Source organism: Oncorhynchus mykiss, chromosome 13, assembly GCF_013265735.2.
Source record: "Oncorhynchus mykiss isolate Arlee chromosome 13, USDA_OmykA_1.1, whole genome shotgun sequence".
Taxonomy (NCBI): Eukaryota; Metazoa; Chordata; class Actinopteri; order Salmoniformes; family Salmonidae; genus Oncorhynchus; species Oncorhynchus mykiss.
The window spans coordinates 68,357,793-68,378,730 of record NC_048577.1 but is presented as its reverse complement, the minus strand read 5'-3'; the positions used below and the strand labels follow the sequence as shown (position 1 = coordinate 68,378,730).

The following is a 20,938-nucleotide window of genomic DNA, read 5'->3' as shown; positions in this document are numbered from 1 at the left end:
ATTAATATTTAAAAAAAATATCAATACAGTAATATGAGATTTTTATGTAAAACATTTACATTTGACATTTCAGTTAGGGACTTCCCACTTAGTATCTGGGTCATTCAGGTGGGTGTCTAGGGTATAGGGTTGTGGACCGTACCATTAAATTAGGACTTCTCCTTAGTATCTGGGTCATTCAGGTGGGTGTGTAGGGTATAGGGTTGTGGACCGTACCATTAAATTAGGACTTCTCCTTAGTATCTGGATCATTCAGGTGGGTGTCTAGGGTATAGGGTTGTGGACCGTACCATTAAATTAGGACTTCTCCTTAGTATCTGGGTCATTCAGGTGGGTGTGTAGGGTATAGGGTTGTGGACCGTACCATTAAATTAGGACTTCTCCTTAGTATCTGGGTCATTCAGGTGGGTGTGTAGGGTATAGGGTTGTGGACCGTACCATTAAATTAGGACTTCTCCTTAGTATCTGGGTCATTCAGGTGGGTGTGTAGGGTATAGGGTTGTGGACCGTACCATTAAATTAGGACTTCTCCTTAGTATCTGGGTCATTCAGGTGGGTGTCTAGGGTATAGGGTTGTGGACCGTACCATTAAATTAGGACTTCTCCTTAGTATCTGGGTCATTCAGGTGGGTGTGTAGGGTATAGGGTTGTGGACCGTACCATTAAATTAGGACTTCTCCTTAGTATCTGGGTCATTCAGGTGGGTGTGTAGGGTATAGGGTTGTGGACCGTACCATTAAATTAGGACTTCTCCTTTGTATCTGGGTCATTCAGGTGGGTGTGTAGGGTATAGGGTTGTGGACCGTACCATTAAATTAGGACTTCTCCTTAGTATCTGGGTCATTCAGGTGGGTGTCTAGGGTATAGGGTTGTGGACCGTACCATTAAATTAGGACTTCTCCTTAGTATCTGGGTCATTCAGGTGGGTGTCTAGGGTATAGGGTTGTGGACCGTACCATTAAATTAGGATCATAAATAAATAATTAGATATCATTTATTTAAAAAATGTCGTTCCCCATGATAGGACAATAAATAAATCAAATGTATAATTTATTTTAAAACTGTTCCACCATGATAGGACAATAAATAAATAAGACATATAATTCATTATAAAAGTATATCCATCATCTGAACAACATTGAAAGCCCTCTCATACCCCCGGCTCACAGCAATACATTGTCTCTGGGATATGCAACCATATCATTTCTCACTCACTCAACTTTCCCAAACATAACAAATAAAATAAAACATAAACACACACCTCACCAGCCACACATACTGTGCCTTCTGTTTACTGAGTTTTAATCTTCACCATGTTGAATTAGTGCTTGTGTGTTCCAATTAGTTATATGTGAAGACATATAGAAAAGCTATTCTTATTTTCATTGTATTGTTACAATTCATAACAGGGCTAGAATTGTGTTTCATTATTTTCCTCATCTATGAGAACTTTGTCATTTTTAAAATAGCCATGGAGTAGTGTGCTTTGTGTTGTGTCTCTGAACAACTGGTTATCGATGCATAGTTTATCAGCGACTCGTTTCCCTTTTAATCTAGTTTCTTTGAAAATTGGATACAGAACTTTACGCAGTTCTCCAATTTCCTTCGGGAACTGGTCATTCATGCCAATTTTACCCAGGTTTTTAAACATTATTTTATCTTTAAATTAAGCAAATTTGGCAACGATTGGGTGTTCACACCTTTGGCCTCTCTGTCCGAAGTGGTGTACACGTTCAAGTTGGATGTTGTCGATAGCTTCACGTGGGATCTGAAGCGCTGTAAGGGGGAACTCTCTAACTACAGATTCAGGAACTTCTCCTTTTTTTCTCCTGGATGCCTGTAAGTACCACATTCTCTCTCATGGATCTAGTTTGTATGTCCAGTAAAGCTTCTCTCAGAACGGTGTTTTCCTTTTTAACTTCATTCACTTCGGTTTCAATCTTATTTTTATTGTTTTATTTCACCTTTATTTAACCATGTAGGCTAGTTGAGAACACCTTTATTTAACCAGGTACGCTGGTTGAGAACACCTTTATTTAACCAGGTAGGCTAGTTGAGAACACCTTTATTTAACCAGGTAGGCTAGTTGAGAACAAGTTCTCATTTACAACTGCGACCTGGCCAAGATAAAGCATAGCAGTGTGAACAGACAACAACACAGAGTTACACATGGAGTAAACAATAAACAAGTCCATAACACAGTAGAAAAAAAGAGTCTATATACATTGTGTGCAAAAGGCGTTAGGCGAATAATTACAATTTTGCAGATTAACACTGGAGTGACAAATGATCAGATGGTCATGTGCAGGTAGAGATACTGGTGTGCAAAAGAGCAGAAAAGTAAATAAATAAAAACAGTATGGGGATGAGGTAGGTAAATTGGGTGGGCTATTTACCGATGGACTATGTACAGCTGCAGTGATTGGTTAGCTGCTCAGATAGAACATGTTTGAAGTTGGTGAGGGAGATAAAAGTCTCCAACTTCAGCGATTTTTGCAGTTTGTCCCAGTCACAGGCAGCAGAGAACTGGAAGGAAAGGCGGCCAAAGAGGTGTTGGCTTTAGGGATGATCAGTGAGATACACTTGCTGGAGCGCGTGCTACGGGTGGGTGTTGCCATCGTGACCAGTGAACTGAGATAAGACGGAACTTTACCTAGCATGGACTTGTAGATGACCTGGAGCCAGTGGGTCTGGCGACGAATATGTAGCGAGGGCCAGCCGACTAGAGCATACAGGTCGCAGTGGTGGGTGGCATAAGGTGCTTTAGTAACAAAACGCATGGCACTGTGATAAACTGCATCCAGTTTGCTGAGTAGAGTATTGGAAGCTATTTTGTAGATGACATCGCCAAAGTCGAGGATCGGTAGGATGGTCAGTTTTACTAGGGTAAGTTTGGCGGCGTGAGTGAAGGAGGCTTTATTGCGGAATAGAAAGCCGACTCTAGATTTGATTTTAGATTGGAGATGTTTGATATGAGTCTGGAAGGAGAGTTTACCGTCTAGCCAGAAACCTAGGTACTTATAGATGTCCACATATTCTAGGTCGGAACCATCCAGGGGGGTGATGCTAGTCAGCGTGCGTGTGCAGGCAGCGAACGGTTGAAAAGCATGCATTTGGTTTTACTAGCGTTTAAGAGCAGTTGGAGGCCACGGAAGGAGTGTTGTATGGCATTGAAGCTCGTTTGGAGGTTAGATAGCACAGTGTCCAAGGAAGATCCAGAAGTATACAGAATGGTGTCGTCTGTGTAGAGGTGGATCAGGGAATCGCCCGCAGCAAGAGCAACATCATTGATATAAACAGAGAAAAGAGTCGGCCCGAGAATTGAACCCTGTGTCACCCCCATAGAGACTGCCAGAGGACCGGACAACATGCCCTCCGATTTGACACACTGAACTCTGTCTGCAAAGTAGTTGGTGAACCAGGCAAGGCAGTCATTAGAAAAACCGAGGCTACTGAGTCTGCCGATAAGAATATGCTGATTGACAGAGTCAAAAGCCTTGGCCAGGTCGATGAAGACGGCTGCACAGTACTGTCTTTTATCGATGGTGGTTATGATATCGTTTAGTACCTTGAGCGTGGCTGAGGTGCACCTATGACTGGCTCGGAAACCAGATTACACAGCGGAGAAGGTATGGTGGGATTCGAGATGGTTTGTTGACTTGGCTTTCGAATACATTAGACAGGCAGGACAGGATGGATATAGGTCTGTAACAGTTTGGGTCCAGGGTGTCTCCCCCTTTGAAGAGGGGGATGACTGCGGCAGCTTTCCAATCCTTGGGGATCTCAGACGATATGAAAGAGAGGTTGAACAGGCTGGTAATAGGGGTTGCGATAATGGCGGCGGATAGTTTCAGAAATAGAGGGTCCAGATTGTCAAGCCCAGCTGATTTGTAGGGTCCAGGTTTTGCAGCTCTTTCAGAACATCTGCTATCTGGATTTGGGTAAAAGAGAAGCTGGGGAGGCTTGGGCGAGTAGCTGTGGGGGGGGGGGGGGGGGGGGGCAGAGCTGTTGGCCGAGGTTGGAGTAGCCAGGAGGAAGGCATGGCCAGCCATTGAGAAATGCTTGTTGAAGTTTTCGATTATCATGGATTTATCGGTGGTGACCGTTTTACCTAGCCTCAGTGCAGTGGGCAGCTGGGAGGAGGTGCTCTTGTTCTCCATGGACTTTACAGTGTCCCAGAACTTTTTGGAGTTAGAGCTGCAGGATGTAAATTTCTGCTTGAAGAAGCTGGCCTTTGCTTTCCTGACTGACTGCGTGTATTGGTTCCTGACTTCCCTGAACAGTTGCATATCGCTGGGACTATTCGATGCTATTGCAGTCCGCCACAGGATGTTTTTGTGCTGGTCGAGGGCAGTCAGGTCTGGAGTGAACCAAGGGCTATATCTGTTCTTAGCTCTGCATATTTTGAACGGAGCATGCTTATCTAAGATGGTGAGGAATTTACTTTTAAAGAATGACCAGGCATCCTAAACTGACGGGATGAGGTCAATATCCTTCCAGGATACCCGGGCCAGGTCGATTAGAAAGGCCTGCTCACAGAAGTGTTAGGGAGTGTTTGACAGTGATGAGGGGTGGTCTTTGACTGCGGACCCATAGCGGATACAGGCAATGAGGCAGTGATCGCTGAGATCCTGGTTGAAGACAGCGGAGGTGTATTTGGAGGGCCAGTTGGTCAGGATAACGTCTATGAGGGTGCCCTTGTTTACAGATTTAGGGTTGTACCTGGTGGGTTCCTTGATGATTTGTGTGAGGGCATCTAGCTTAGATTGTAGGACTGCCGGGGTGTTAAGCATTTCCGGAAGCAGGCGGCAACAGTGAGAGACTTATTTCTGGAGAGAGTAATTTTTTTAATTAGTAGTTCGAACTGTTTGGGTATGGACCTGGAAAGTATGACATTACTTTGCAAGTTATCTCTGCAGTAGACTGCAACTCCTCCCCCTTTGGCAGTTCTATCTTGACGGAAAATTTTATAGTTGGGTATGGAAATCTATTGACTGTCCCTTTTAGCTTGTTTGTTTCCTTCTCCAATGTCGCAGCTTTTTCATCACTCATCTCGAGGCTTGCCTTCAACTCTTTTAAAACCTTACTAACTAATTCAAGTATACCCAGTTTGTCATTTATTGATTTTAATGGTTATGGAAGGACTAACAGTACAGTTAGATAGCAGTAAAACTGTACTATATAGGCACAAAATAAGTTAGAGGAAAAACAAAAAGAAATGGAGGAACTTATTCAAGAAAGATCTAGTGTAATTGATTATAAAAATAAAGCAAACTGGATGGAATGTGGGGAGAAATGCACCAAATTATTTTTAAATGTTCAATGTAGAAATGCTACCAATTTTTTTTATTAAAACTTGTTACAAATGATGGAGTTACGCGTGATTCATCAAATTATATTTTGAAAGAGGAAGTAACGTACTTTAAGAATATGTTTTCATTTCAGGCTCCTCCATCTCCACTAACTGAAACTAATTATATGATTTTTCCCCCTAATAATATTGTAAAATTAACAGCTGTACAGAAAGACTCATGTGAAGGCCAAATTACAGAGGAGTAATTGCTTGATGCAATTGGGGCCTTTAAGGATGGGAAAACTCCAGGGCTGGATGGCATACCAGTGGAAGTATACAAAACTTTTTTTTGATGTACTCAGAGGACCATTATTAGCATGTTTTAACCACTCCTATATAAATGGTAGATTATCAGACACGCAACAAGAAGGTCTGATATCATTATTATTGAAACAGGACCCAAGTGGTATATATAAACATCCAGTCCATTAAAAAAATTGGAGACCTCTTACACTTCAGTGTTGTGATGCAAAAATCCTAGCAAAATGGTTGGCACATAGAATTTAAAAAGTATTGTCAGATATTATTCATCCTAATCAGACAGGTTTTTTACATGGACGATACATTGGAGATAATATAAGACAAGTACGGGAAACAATAGAATACTATGAAATATCGGGGACACTAGGCCTGGTTTTCATAGCTGATTTTGAAAAGGCTTTTGATAAAGTACAACTGGAGTTTATATATAAATGCCTAGAATATTTCAATTTTGGGGAATCTCTTATAAAAAGTTGTGTATAGTAACCCTAGGTGTAAAATAGTAAATAATGGCTCTCAGAAAGTTTTAAACTCTCTAGAGGAGTAAAACAAGGTTGTCCACTGTCAGCATATCTATTTATTATTGCCATCGAAATGTTAGCTGTTAAGATTAGATCAAACAATAATATTAAGGGATTAGTAATCAGTGGTTTAAAAACTAAGGCGTCATTGTACGCTGATGATTCATGTTTTCTTTTAAAACCTCAATTAGAGTCTCTCCACGGCCTCATAGAGGATCTAGATACTTTTGCTATTCTCTCTGGATTAAAACCAAATTGTGATAAGTATATTACGTATTGGATCACTAAAAAAATGCTAATTTTACATTACCATGTAGTTTACCAATTAAATGGTCTGACGGAGATGTGGACATCTCGGTATACAAATCCCAAAATAAATAAATGATCTCACTCCAATAAATTTTTATAGAACGTTAGCAAAAATAGATCAGATGTTGCTACCATGGAAAGTAAAATACCTGTCTATTTGTGGAAAAATCACCCTGATCAACTCTTTAGTCATATCACAGTTTACCTATTTGCTAATGGTTTTGCCTACACCTAGTGACCTGCTTTATAAATTATATGAACATAATATATATATTTTTCAAATACATTTTTAAAAAATTTATAATTTTTGTGAATGATATCATAAATAGGACTGGTGGAGTTATGTCACACATGCAGCTAACACAGACATATGGAAATGTCTGCTCTACCCAAAATTACAACCAATTAATTGCAGCATTACCACAAAAATGGAAGAGGCAAGTAGAAGGGGAAAAAGTAAGGAACTTGTATGTCGGCCCTGAATCAAAGAACATAAATAGTTAAAGAAAGGTGTGATCAATAAAAACATATACCAATTTCATTTAAGGACCAAAACATTGACAGCTGTGCCATGTAAACTGCAAAATAGTTGGGAAGAGATTTTCGATGTACCCCATTCGATGTACCCATTTGCCGGATGCAAAACTTTGAATTTTTCAATCTAAATTACTATACAAAATTATTGCAACTAATACAATGTTACACATATGGGGGATACAATCTTCCCAGCTCTTTAGATTCTGCTGTGAGGAGGCAGAGTCATTAGATCATTTATTTTGGTATTGTCCATATGTAACTCTTTTTTGGTCACAGGTCCAGGAATGGCTGAAGAATTGCAACATTTGCCTAGAACTAATGCTAACTAACGATTTGAAAAGTCATAGTCAATCAATCAATAATATAATAATTATTTTAGCAAAAATGTGTATTTTTAATTTACAATCCGTAGAAGCTATGAGAATAGAAAGGTTCAATTCGTTTGTGAAGCATCACAGCACAGTTGAAAAATATATGGCAAATAGAAATCCGAAATGGATGATGTTGAGACAGATGGGAGGGATTGAATGGAGCTGAAGGGTGGAACTAATGAGACAGATGGGAGGGATTGAATGGAGCTGAAGGGTGGAACTAATGAGACAGATCGGAGGGATTGAATGGAGCTGAAGGGTGAACTAATGAGACAGATGGGAGGGATTGAATGGAGCTGAAGGGTGGAACTAATGAGACAGATGGGAGGGATTGAATGGAGCTGAAGGGTGGAACTAATGAGACAGATGGGAGGGATTGAATGGAGCTGAAGGGTGAACTAATGAGACAGATGGGAGGGATTGAATGGAGCTGAAGGGTGGAACTAATGAGACAGATGGGAGGGATTGAATGGAGCTGAAGGGTGGAACTAATGAGACAGATGGGAGGGATTGAATGGAGCTGAAGGGTGGAACTAATGAGACAGATGGGAGGGATTGAATGGAGCTGAAGGGTGGAACTAATGAGACAGATGGGAGGGATTGAATGGAGCTGAAGGGTGGAACTAATAACAAGATAAAACATGTTAAACGTACGTGGTCTGTAAAATGTATATAGGTTCAGAAATGTTGTGAAATAGCACAGTGACAAATAGAAATCAAACTGGATGGACATCAGAAAAAGAGGAACGACTAAAAATAAAGAAAAAAGAACAATTGTAAAATAGACTGTATGTAAAATGTGTATAAGATGTTAAATTGAAGGTAGAAGCAGAAGTGTTTATTAGTTTACTTCAATTGGGGGATCGGCGGTAGGGTTTGCGGGGAATAATAATAAAGGTCTATTCTTTTTTAAAAGTATGTATGTCTATATAGGTATGTGTATGTATATATGTGTATATGTAGGCATGCGTGTATGGATATATATATTTACCCCAAAAATATATGGGGAATTGGAAATGATGCAGACAATTACATTGATGGAACCAATATTCTTACCTCAATATTAAGCTGATCCACTCCTTTAAAAAAAAAAAAAAAAAAAAAGAGGAAATTGGCTCCAATTAAGCGCCCTCCACAGAGTATTGCATGGCGTTGACAAATGGAGCAGCACTTATGGTAGAGTGGTCAGACGTAAACCCCTCTTCAATTAAAGGCACATAACAGCCCTCTTGGAGTTAAAGACTAAAAGACTCTCAGACCATGAGAAACAATATTCTCTGGTCTGATGAAACCAAGATTGAACTCTTTGGCCTGAATGCCAAGCTTCACGTTTGGAGGAAACCTGGCATGTTGGTGGCAGCATCATGCTGTTGGGATGTTTTTCAGCATCAGGGACTGTGAGACTAGTCAGGATCGAGGGAAAGATGAACGGACTAAAGTACAGAGAGATCCTTGATAAAATCCTGCTCCAGAGCACTCAGGACCTCAGACTGGGACGAATGTTCACCTTCCAGCAGGACAACGACCCTAAGCACACAGCCAAGACAACATAGGAGTCGCTTCGGGACAAGTCTCTGAATGTCCTTGAGTGGCCCAGCCAGAGCACAGACTTGAACCCAATCGAACATCTCTGGAGAGACATGAAAATAGCTGTGCAGTGACGATCCCCATCCAACCTGACAGAGCTTGAGAGGCTCTGCAGAGAAGAATGCGAGAAACTCTGCATAATACAGGTGTGCCAAACTTGTAGCATCATACCCAAGAAGATATCACTGCCAAAGGTGATTCAACAAAGTACTGAGTAAAGTGTCTGACTATTTATCTAAATGTTCTGTTCTTGCTTTGTCATTATTGGGTATTGTGTGTAAATTGATCAGGACAAAAAAAGTATATATTATCAATTTTAGAATAAAACAACTTTGAAAAAGGCAAGGGGTCTGGAAACTTTCCGAATGCACTATTCTCTATGTAACAAATATATCCCCCCTCTCCTTCTCCTCCATCACCAATATGCAACAGATATATCCCCCCTCTCCTTCTCCTCCATCACCTATATGTAACAGATATATCCCCCTCTCTCCTTCTCCTCCATCACCTCTATGCAACAGATATATCCCCCTCTCCTTCATCACCTATATGCAACAGATATATCCCCCCTTTCCTTCTCCTTCATCACCTATATGTAACAGATATATCCCCCCTCTCCTCCATCACCTATATGTAACAGATATATCCCCCCTCTCATTCATCACCTATATGTAACAGATATATCCCCCCTCTCCTCCATCACCTATATGTAACAGATATATCCCCCCTCTCATTCATCACCTATATGTAACAGATATATCCCCCCTCTCCTTCATCACCTATATGTAACAGATATATCCCCCCTCTCCTCCATCACCTATATGTAACAGATATATCCCCCCTCTCCTCCATCACCTATATGTAACAGATATATCCCCCCTCTCCTTCTCCTCCATCACCTATATGCAACAGATATATCCCCCCTCTCCTTCTCCTCCATCACCTATATGTAACAGATATATCCCCCCCTCTCCTCCATCACCTATATGTAACAGATATATCCCCCCTCTCCTTCTCCTCCATCACCTCTATGTAACAGATATATCCCCCTCTCCTTCTCCTCCATCACCTATATGTAACAGATATATCCCCCCTCTCCTCCATCACCTATATGTAACAGATATATCCCCCCTCTCCTTCTCCTCCATCACCTATATGTAACAGATATATCCCCCCTCTCCTCCATCACCTATATGTAACAGATATATCCCCCTCTCCTCCATCACCTATATGTAACAGATATATCCCCCCTCTCCTCCATCACCTATATGTAACAGATATATCCCCCCTCTCCTTCTCCTCCATCACCTCTATGTAACAGATATATCCCCCTCTCCTTCTCCTCCATCACCTATATGTAACAGATATATCCCCCTCTCCTCCATCACCTATATGTAACAGATATATCCCCCCTCTCCTTCTCCTCCATCACCTATATGCAACAGATATATCCCCCCTCTCCTTCTCCTCCATCACCTATATGTAACAGATATATCCCCCCCTCTCCTCCATCACCTATATGTAACAGATATATCCCCCCTCTCCTTCTCCTCCATCACCTCTATGTAACAGATATATCCCCCCTCTCCTCCATCACCTATATGTAACAGATATATCCCCCCTCTCCTCCATCACCTATATGTAACAGATATATCCCCCCTCTCCTCCATCACCTATATGTAACAGATATATCCCCCCTCTCCTCCATCACCTATATGTAACAGATATATCCCCCCTCTCCTCCATCACCTATATGTAACAGATATATCCCCCCTCTCCTTCTCCTCCATCACCTATATGTAACAGATATATCCCCCCTCTCCTTCTCCTCCATCACCTATATGTAACAGATATATCCCCCCTCTCCTTCATCACCTATATGCAACAGATATATCCCCCCTCTCATTCATCACCTATATGTAACAGATATATCCCCCCTCTCCTTCATCACCTATATGTAACAGATATATCCCCTCTCTCCTCCATCACCTATATGTAACAGATATATCCCCCCTCTCCTCCTCCTTCATCACCTATATGTAACAGATATATCCCCCCTTTCCTTCTCCTTCATCACCTATATGTAACAGATATATCCCCCCTCTCCTTCATCACCTATATGTAACAGATATATCCCCCCTCTCCTCCATCACCTATATGTAACAGATATATCCCCCCTTTCCTTCTCCTTCATCACCTATATGTAACAGATATATCCCCTTCTCCTCCATCACCTATATGTAACAGATATATCCCCCCCTCTCCTTCTCCTCCATCACCTCTATGTAACAGATATATCCCCCCCTCTCCTCCATCACCTCTATGTAACAGATATATCCCCCCTCTCGTCCATCACCTATATGTAACAGATATATCCCCCCCTCTCCTTCTCCTCCATCACCTCTATGTAACAGATATATCCCCCCCTCTCCTCCATCACCTATATGTAACAGATATATCCCCCCCTCTCCTCCATCTCCTATATGTAACAGATATATCACTCCTCTCCTTCTCCTCCATCACCTATATGTAACAGATATATCCCTCCTCTCCTCCATCACCTATATGTAACAGATATATCCCCCCTCTCCTCCATCACCTATATGTAACAGATATATCCCCCCTCTCCTCCATCACCTATATGTAACAGATATATCCCCCCTCTCCTTCTCCTCCATCACCTCTATGTAACAGATATATCCCCCCCTCTCCTCCATCACCTCTATGTAACAGATATATCCCCCCTCTCGTCCATCACCTATATGTAACAGATATATCCCCCCCTCTCCTTCTCCTCCATCACCTCTATGTAACAGATATATCCCCCCCTCTCCTCCATCACCTATATGTAACAGATATATCCCCCCCTCTCCTCCATCTCCTATATGTAACAGATATATCCCTCCTCTCCTTCTCCTCCATCACCTATATGTAACAGATATATCCCTCCTCTCCTCCATCACCTATATGTAACAGATATATCCCCCCTCTCCTCCATCACCTATATGTAACAGATATATCCCCCCTCTCCTCCATCACCTATATGTAACAGATATATCCCCCCTCTCCTTCTCCTCCATCACCTATATGTAACAGATATATCCCCCTCTCCTTCTCCTCCATCACCTATATGTAACAGATATATCCCCCTCTCCTCCATCACCTATATGTAACAGATATATCCCCCCTCTCCTCCATCACCTATATGTAACAGATATATCCCCCCCTCTCCTTCTCCTCCATCACCTCTATGTAACAGATATATCCCCCCTCTCGTCCATCACCTATATGTAACAGATATATCCCCCCCTCTCCTTCTCCTCCATCACCTCTATGTAACAGATATATCCCCCCTCTCGTCCATCACCTATATGTAACAGATATATCCCCTTCTCCTCCATCACCTATATGTAACAGATATATCCCCTCTCCTTCTCCTCCATCACCTATATGTAACAGATATATCCCCCCTCTCCTCCATCACCTATATGTAACAGATATATCCCCCCTCTCCTCCATCACCTATATGTAACAGATATATCCCCCCTCTCCTTCTCCTCCATCACCTATATGTAACAGATATATCCCCCTCTCCTCCATCACCTATATGTAACAGATATATCCCCCTCTCCTCCATCACCTATATGTAACAGATATATCCCCCCTCTCCTTCTCCTCCATCACCTCTATGTAACAGATATATCCCCCCTCTCGTCCATCACCTATATGTAACAGATATATCCCCCCTCTCCTCCATCACCTATATGTAACAGATATATCCCCCCTCTCCTCCATCACCTATATGTAACAGATATATCCCCCTTCTCCTCCATCACCTATATGTAACAGATATATCCCCCCTCTCCTTCTCCTCCATCACCTATATGTAACAGATATATCCCCCCTCTCCTTCTCCTCCATCACCTATATGTAACAGATATATCCCCCTCTCCTTCTCCTCCATCACCTATATGTAACAGATATATCCCCCCTCTCCTCCATCACCTATATGTAACAGATATATCCCCCTCTCCTCCATCACCTATATGTAACAGATATATCCCCCCTCTCCTTCTCCTCCATCACCTATATGTAACAGATATATCCCCCCTCTCCTTCTCCTCCATCACCTATATGTAACAGATATATCCCCCCTCTCCTCCATCACCTATATGTAACAGATATATCCCCCCTCTCCTCCATCACCTATATGTAACAGATATATCCCCCCTCTCCTCCATCACCTATATGTAACAGATATATCCCCCCTCTCCTCCATCACCTATATGTAACAGATATATCCCCCCTCTCCTCCATCACCTATATGTAACAGATATATCCCCCCTCTCCTTCATCACCTATATGTAACAGATATATCCCCCCTCTCCTCCATCACCTATATGTAACAGATATATCCCCCCTCTCCTCCTCCTTCATCACCTATATGTAACAGATATATCCCCCCTTTCCTTCTCCTTCATCACCTATATGTAACAGATATATCCCCCCTCTCCTTCATCACCTATATGTAACAGATATATCCCCCCTCTCCTCCATCACCTATATGTAACAGATATATCCCCCCTTTCCTTCTCCTTCATCACCTATATGTAACAGATATATCCCCTTCTCCTCCATCACCTATATGTAACAGATATATCCCCCCCTCTCCTTCTCCTCCATCACCTCTATGTAACAGATATATCCCCCCCTCTCCTCCATCACCTCTATGTAACAGATATATCCCCCCTCTCGTCCATCACCTATATGTAACAGATATATCCCCCCCTCTCCTTCTCCTCCATCACCTCTATGTAACAGATATATCCCCCCCTCTCCTCCATCACCTATATGTAACAGATATATCCCCCCCTCTCCTCCATCTCCTATATGTAACAGATATATCCCTCCTCTCCTTCTCCTCCATCACCTATATGTAACAGATATATCCCTCCTCTCCTCCATCACCTATATGTAACAGATATATCCCCCCTCTCCTCCATCACCTATATGTAACAGATATATCCCCCCTCTCCTCCATCACCTATATGTAACAGATATATCCCCCCTCTCCTTCTCCTCCATCACCTATATGTAACAGATATATCCCCCTCTCCTTCTCCTCCATCACCTATATGTAACAGATATATCCCCCTCTCCTCCATCACCTATATGTAACAGATATATCCCCCCTCTCCTCCATCACCTATATGTAACAGATATATCCCCCCCTCTCCTTCTCCTCCATCACCTCTATGTAACAGATATATCCCCCCTCTCGTCCATCACCTATATGTAACAGATATATCCCCCCCTCTCCTTCTCCTCCATCACCTCTATGTAACAGATATATCCCCCCTCTCGTCCATCACCTATATGTAACAGATATATCCCCTTCTCCTCCATCACCTATATGTAACAGATATATCCCCTCTCCTTCTCCTCCATCACCTATATGTAACAGATATATCCCCCCTCTCCTCCATCACCTATATGTAACAGATATATCCCCCCTCTCCTCCATCACCTATATGTAACAGATATATCCCCCCTCTCCTTCTCCTCCATCACCTATATGTAACAGATATATCCCCCTCTCCTCCATCACCTATATGTAACAGATATATCCCCCTCTCCTCCATCACCTATATGTAACAGATATATCCCCCCTCTCCTTCTCCTCCATCACCTCTATGTAACAGATATATCCCCCCTCTCGTCCATCACCTATATGTAACAGATATATCCCCCCTCTCCTTCTCCTCCATCACCTATATGTAACAGATATATCCCCCTCTCCTTCTCCTCCATCACCTATATGTAACAGATATATCCCCCCTCTCCTCCATCACCTATATGTAACAGATATATCCCCCTCTCCTCCATCACCTATATGTAACAGATATATCCCCCCTCTCCTTCTCCTCCATCACCTATATGTAACAGATATATCCCCCCTCTCCTTCTCCTCCATCACCTATATGTAACAGATATATCCCCCCTCTCCTCCATCACCTATATGTAACAGATATATCCCCCCTCTCCTCCATCACCTATATGTAACAGATATATCCCCCCTCTCCTTCATCACCTATATGTAACAGATATATCCCCCCTCTCCTCCATCACCTATATGTAACAGATATATCCCCCCTCTCCTCCATCACCTATATGTAACAGATATATCCCCCCTCTCCTCCATCACCTATATGTAACAGATATATCCCCCCTCTCCTTCTCCTCCATCACCTATATGTAACAGATATATCCCCCCTCTCCTCCATCACCTATATGTAACAGATATATCCCCCTCTCCTCCATCACCTATATGTAACAGATATATCCCCCTTCTCCTCCATCACCTATATGTAACAGATATATCCCCCCTCTCCTCCATCACCTATATGTAACAGATATATCCCCCTCTCCTCCATCACCTATATGTAACAGATATATCCCCCTCTCCTCCATCACCTATATGTAACAGATATATCCCCCCTCTCCTCCATCACCTATATGTAACAGATATATCCCCCTTCTCCTCCATCACCTATATGTAACAGATATATCCCCCTCTCCTTCTCCTCCATCACCTATATGTAACAGATATATCCCCCCTCTCCTTCTCCTCCATCACCTATATGTAACAGATATATCCCCCCTCTCCTTCTCCTCCATCACCTATATGTAACAGATATATCCCCCCTCTCCTCCATCACCTATATGCAACAGATATATCCCCCTTCTCCTCCATCACCTATATGTAACAGATATATCCCCCCTCTCCTCCATCACCTATATGTAACAGATATATCCCCCCTCTCCTCCATCACCTATATGCAACAGATATATCCCCCTTCTCCTCCATCACCTATATGTAACAGATATATCCCCCCTCTCCTTCATCACCTATATGTAACAGATATATCCCCCCTCTCCTCCTCCATCACCTATATGTAACAGATATATCCCCCCTCTCCTCCTCCATCACCTATATGTAACAGATATATCCCCCCTCTCCTCCTCCATCACCTATATGTAACAGATATATCCCCCCTCTCCTCCTTCATCACCTATATGTAACAGATATATCCCCCCATGTGGGGCAGCAGGTTGTTTTTACTGGGATTTTAAAGTTACATCCATTTTCTCTGAAGCGGAAGATAATTGAACTAGGATACTTTGTCACTAGATATAACAGATACTACTACAAAGCCTGATTTCAGTCTGAACTCATCTTTCACCAAATGTTTAGCGGCAGTTTGCAATTGTACGGCAGAATAGCTGTGCTCATAATCCTAATTCCTCTTCATGGACTACAGTTGAACATTGTCTTCTCATAAGGTGTGAACTGGTCTGGTCAGCTTGAATTTTAACAATGCTGGTTATACATCTTGTTGACATTCATCCAAAGACACGTTGACTTGCATTACCCTTTCACTGCAGAAAATGTTTCTCATGAAATCATGTGATTTATAGTTAGAGGAAAGGATTCCTGTAAACGAGGCCTGCTACAAGCAGGAACCACATTATGGACGAACCAGAAATGTGACATATCTGTTTGATATCTTTTCATCTTTTTGGTAATGAACTGGCAGAACAGGTTTAAGCAAAGTATGGTGTCATTGTTTTCAGAAAAGTGTACCCATGGCGATAGGAGGGACAGGAGGCAGATTAAGGCAAAGAGCCACCTGAACTACTGTCCTACAAAGGCAAAGAGCAGCTACACTGACAGTGAATCTGAGACAAATGTTTATTTTGCTCTCCATGCATATCAACCACGACCAATGACCTGACCTATGACCCCTAAAAAATGGATACTGCACTCTGCCTTTGTTTGACCTTAAACAGCGATATGGGTAATGCAAAAAGCAAAGTGCAGTATCTTGAAATCTAAATGTGTTGATCCAACTTTCGTGTTGGTTTTCTGTTGGATGGAAACAGTTTGAGAGTTCCAACCACATTCAACTGTATTTAAATGAATTGAAACCTTTATTTAACTAGGCCAGTCAGTTAAGAACAAATTCTTATTTACAATGACGGCCTGTTCAGGCCAAACCCGGATAACGCTGGGCCAATTGTGCGCTGCCCTGTGGGACTTCCAATCACGGCTGGATGTGATACAGCCTGGATTTGAACCAGGGACTGTAGTGATGCCTCTTGCACTGAGATGCAGTGCATTAGACCGCTGCTCAACTCAGGAGCCCCTAATGGTGTTATGTAGTTTTGTTTTCCTGCCAACAATTTTTTGGCCATGAGGTTATTTCATCAAATATACTAAAAGATTACTATCAATTCTGTCATTTTCTTTATGTTAGCTATTATTTATATATTTTGTTTGCCCTCTTTTTTTACCATTATCTGGGTATTTGCGTTTCAATATGAATTCAACCGTTGTGCCATGTTTATTCTGGTGATAACTGAATCACTGGCTGTCTCATTTTTTATTTTATTTTACCTTTATTTAACTCGGCAAGTCAGTTAAGAACAAATTCTTATTTTCAATGACGGCCTAGGAACAGTGGGGGCAGAACGACCCCCTAGTCAGCTCGGGGGTTTGAACTTGCAACCTTCCGGTTACTAGTCCAACGCTTTAACCACTAGGCTACCCTGCCGCCCCTTATGGAGTGTGTGAGGGTGGTATGGCCTGATATTGGAGTCTGATAGAATAACAAGGAAAACCTCAGTAACTGCAGTAAAACATGGTGGTATGGCCTGATATCGGAGTCTGATAGAATAACAAGGAAAACCTCAGTAACTGCAGTAAAACATGGTGGTATGGCCTGATATCGGAGTCTGATAGAATAACAAGGAAAACCTCAGTAACTGCAGTAAAACATGGTGGTATGACCTGATATCGGAGTCTGATAGAATAACAAGGAGAACCTCAGTAACTGCAGTAAAACATGGTGGAATAAAGTAAAATGCAGCACTTACTGCTGTTTCCTTGGTTTTTTATGGAATTTGGTCATTTGACACTCTATTTCCTCTGAAACAGAAGGCAATTGAACCAGGACACTTTGTCCCAAGATAAAACAGATACTACTAAGCTTGATTTTGGTCTTGGCCAAACTTGAGTTTGAAGATAGAGGAAGCAACATCCCAAAAAATAAACAAAAAAAGATTTGCCCTTATAATAAAGTATTGCATAAGTTAGGTAAATAATATAACTGACTATACATATAGTTAATAACGTATTACTATCCACTTTAGGAATGGGAGGCTGTTTTACATTAGTCTGCAAATGCATTGATAGATCTATCAATGCATTTGCAGACTAATGTAAAACAGCCTCCCATTCCTAAAGTGGATAGTAATACGTTATTAACTATATGTATAGTCAGTTATATTATTTACCTAACTTATTACTTTCCAATCTACTATTAACTATATATATAGTCAGTTATATTATTAACTGATTACTATCTACTATTAACGATATATATATAGTCAGTTACATTATTAGTAGATGGTATAGTAATAAGTTAATAATTTAACTGACTATATATATATATAGTTAATAGTTGATTGGAGAGTAATAAATTAATAATATAACTGACTATATGTATAGTTAATAGTAGATTGGATATTAATATGTTAATAATTTAACTGACTATATATATATATATATATATATATATATATATATATATATATATATATATATATATATATATATATATATAGTTAATAGTAGATTGGATAGTGATCAGTTAATAATATATATATAGTGATTATAAAGACAGCACTCACTGGGGCTGATGCTCTCTGCTATATAGTGATGATAAAGACAGCACTCACTGGGGCTGATGTTCTCTGCTATATAGTGATGATAAAGACAGCACTCACTGGGGCTGATGTTCTGTGCTATATAGTGATGATAAAGACAGCACTCACTGGGGCTGATGTTCTCTGCTATATAGTGATTATAAAGACAGCACTCACTGGGGCTGATGTTCTCTGCTATATAGTGATTATAAAGACAACACTCACTGGGGCTGATGCTCTCTGCTATATAGTGATGATAAAGACAGCACTCACTGGGGCTGATGTTCTCTGCTATATAGTGATGATAAAGACAGCACTCACTGGGGCTGATGTTCTCTGCTATATAGTGATTATAAAGACAGCACTCACTGGGGCTGATGTTCTCTGCTATATAGTGATGATAAAGACAGCACTCACTGGGGCTGATGTTCTCTGCTATATAGTGATGATAAAGACAGCACTCACTGGGGCTGATGTTCTCTGCTATATAGTGATGATAAAGACAGCACTCACTGGGGCTGATGTTCTCTGCTATATAGTGATGATAAAGACAGCACTCACTGGGGCTGATGTTCTCTGCTATATAGTGATTATAAAGACAGCACTCACTGGGGGTGATGTTCTCTGCTATATAGTGATGATAAAGACAGCACTCACTGGGGCTGATGTTCTCTGCTATATAGTGATGATAAAGACAGCACTCACTGGGGCTGATGTTCTCTGCTATATAGTGATGATAAAGACAGCACTCACTGGGGCTGATGTTCTGTGCTATATAGTGATGATAAAGACAGCACTCACTGGGGCTGATGTTCTCTGCTATATAGTGATTATAAAGACAGCACTCACTGGGGCTGATGTTCTCTGCTATATAGTGATGATAAAGACAGCACTCACTGGGGCTGATGTTCTCTGCTATATAGTGCCGAATAAGATATTACTGTTCACTCAATAGCCTATTGCGAGTTGAGGATTTTGATTACCTAAAGACAGGTTACTTGTTTCAATGTCTCCTCTCTTTTGTGTTTACCAGTGATTGTAGACTATCCTGAAATATAGGCCTTTTTTAGATGCTTTTCACTGACAAGCGTAAATAAAAATTCAGCTATTTGATATGCCGAGAGCACCGTTCAAATGACGTGCTTCCAGTCTGCCTGTCAGAATACATTCTTCCGTCTTATGGTTCTCGCAACTTGAATGTGCCTGGAGACAAATATTTCACAACAACAAGCCAACTAGGTAAATAGGTAAACTATTCCACTTTGGGGTTGTATCACTAAGATAAAAAAAAATCAGCTAATTATAAATGTTAAGGAAAGATTTGAATGGAGAAACTGATCTGAGAGCCCTTTCTTTCCATCCTATCAGTATCGACACATGCTCCAAGATGCACTTAGCAACAGTTACAGCTCTCTGCGTGGTGTTTTAGGAAACTGCATGTTATGTCTTCGGCCGTTGTAGGGAAGATGCTTCTTTAAAACACTCCTCGTAAGCCTAAATTCCATCGCTATCGGAAACCAGACCAAGAGAGTTAGTGTACGGTTGGTGTATCTTAATTTGATCATCCTGTAATTGCAGGAATTTTCCTGCACGGCAGGAAATTCAAACTTGTAGTTTATTTAAGGTTTAAAAAGTATTCTAAAGTTCGTAATGTCATTTTAAAATGCCAGAATGAATTTGCCCTGATGAAAATGTTTTATACACACTGAGAAAGGTAATATTGAAGCTACCCACCCATAAACAATCATTTCTGATGGAATAAAAAAAAAAAAATGATGCGATGTATCGTTTTGGAAAGAAAGCCTTCATAAATTCTTAAAGAAAATGTTTATCTCACCTCTTAGCTTTGGTGTCATGTTCCCCAGAGAGACCCATTTCAGCAGGGCCCCCCTCCTCTCTCTCCCCAGAGAGACCCATTTCAGAGGCAAGGCCCCCTTCCTCTCTCTCCCCAGAGAGACCCATTTCAGAGGCAAGGCCCCCTTCCTCTCTCTCCCCAGAGAGACCCATTTCAGAGGCAAGGCCCCCTTCCTCTCTCTCTCCAGAGAGACTCATTTTAGAGCTCTGACCCCTAAACAGAGAGTGTTGGTTGAGGTTAACACAGTGACAAGAAATTCTTGATTGTAAATTATTCTCTTTCATTCATAAAATTTCAAAAATATTTACTAACAGAAACATCCAAACAGTCAGGTGATTTAATGCGATCATATGAATATTGCTACATTCCCCAACAA

At 41.4% G+C, this 20,938-nt stretch overlaps 1 protein-coding gene across 2 annotated transcripts in view; it reads right to left on the bottom strand.

The window, feature by feature from the left end:
* Nucleotides 1-20,681, bottom strand: part of LOC110487469 (NLR family CARD domain-containing protein 3-like) — a 135,778-nt gene extending 115,097 nt beyond the window's left edge. For both annotated transcript variants that reach the window (XM_036942472.1, XM_021559401.2), the window contains exon 1: nt 20,545-20,681. In XM_036942472.1, the coding sequence (XP_036798367.1) occupies nt 20,545-20,669 (125 nt within the window). In that variant the 5' untranslated portion in view covers nt 20,670-20,681. The remainder of the gene's footprint in view (nt 1-20,544) is intronic.
* Nucleotides 20,682-20,938: the final 257 nt, after the last annotated feature.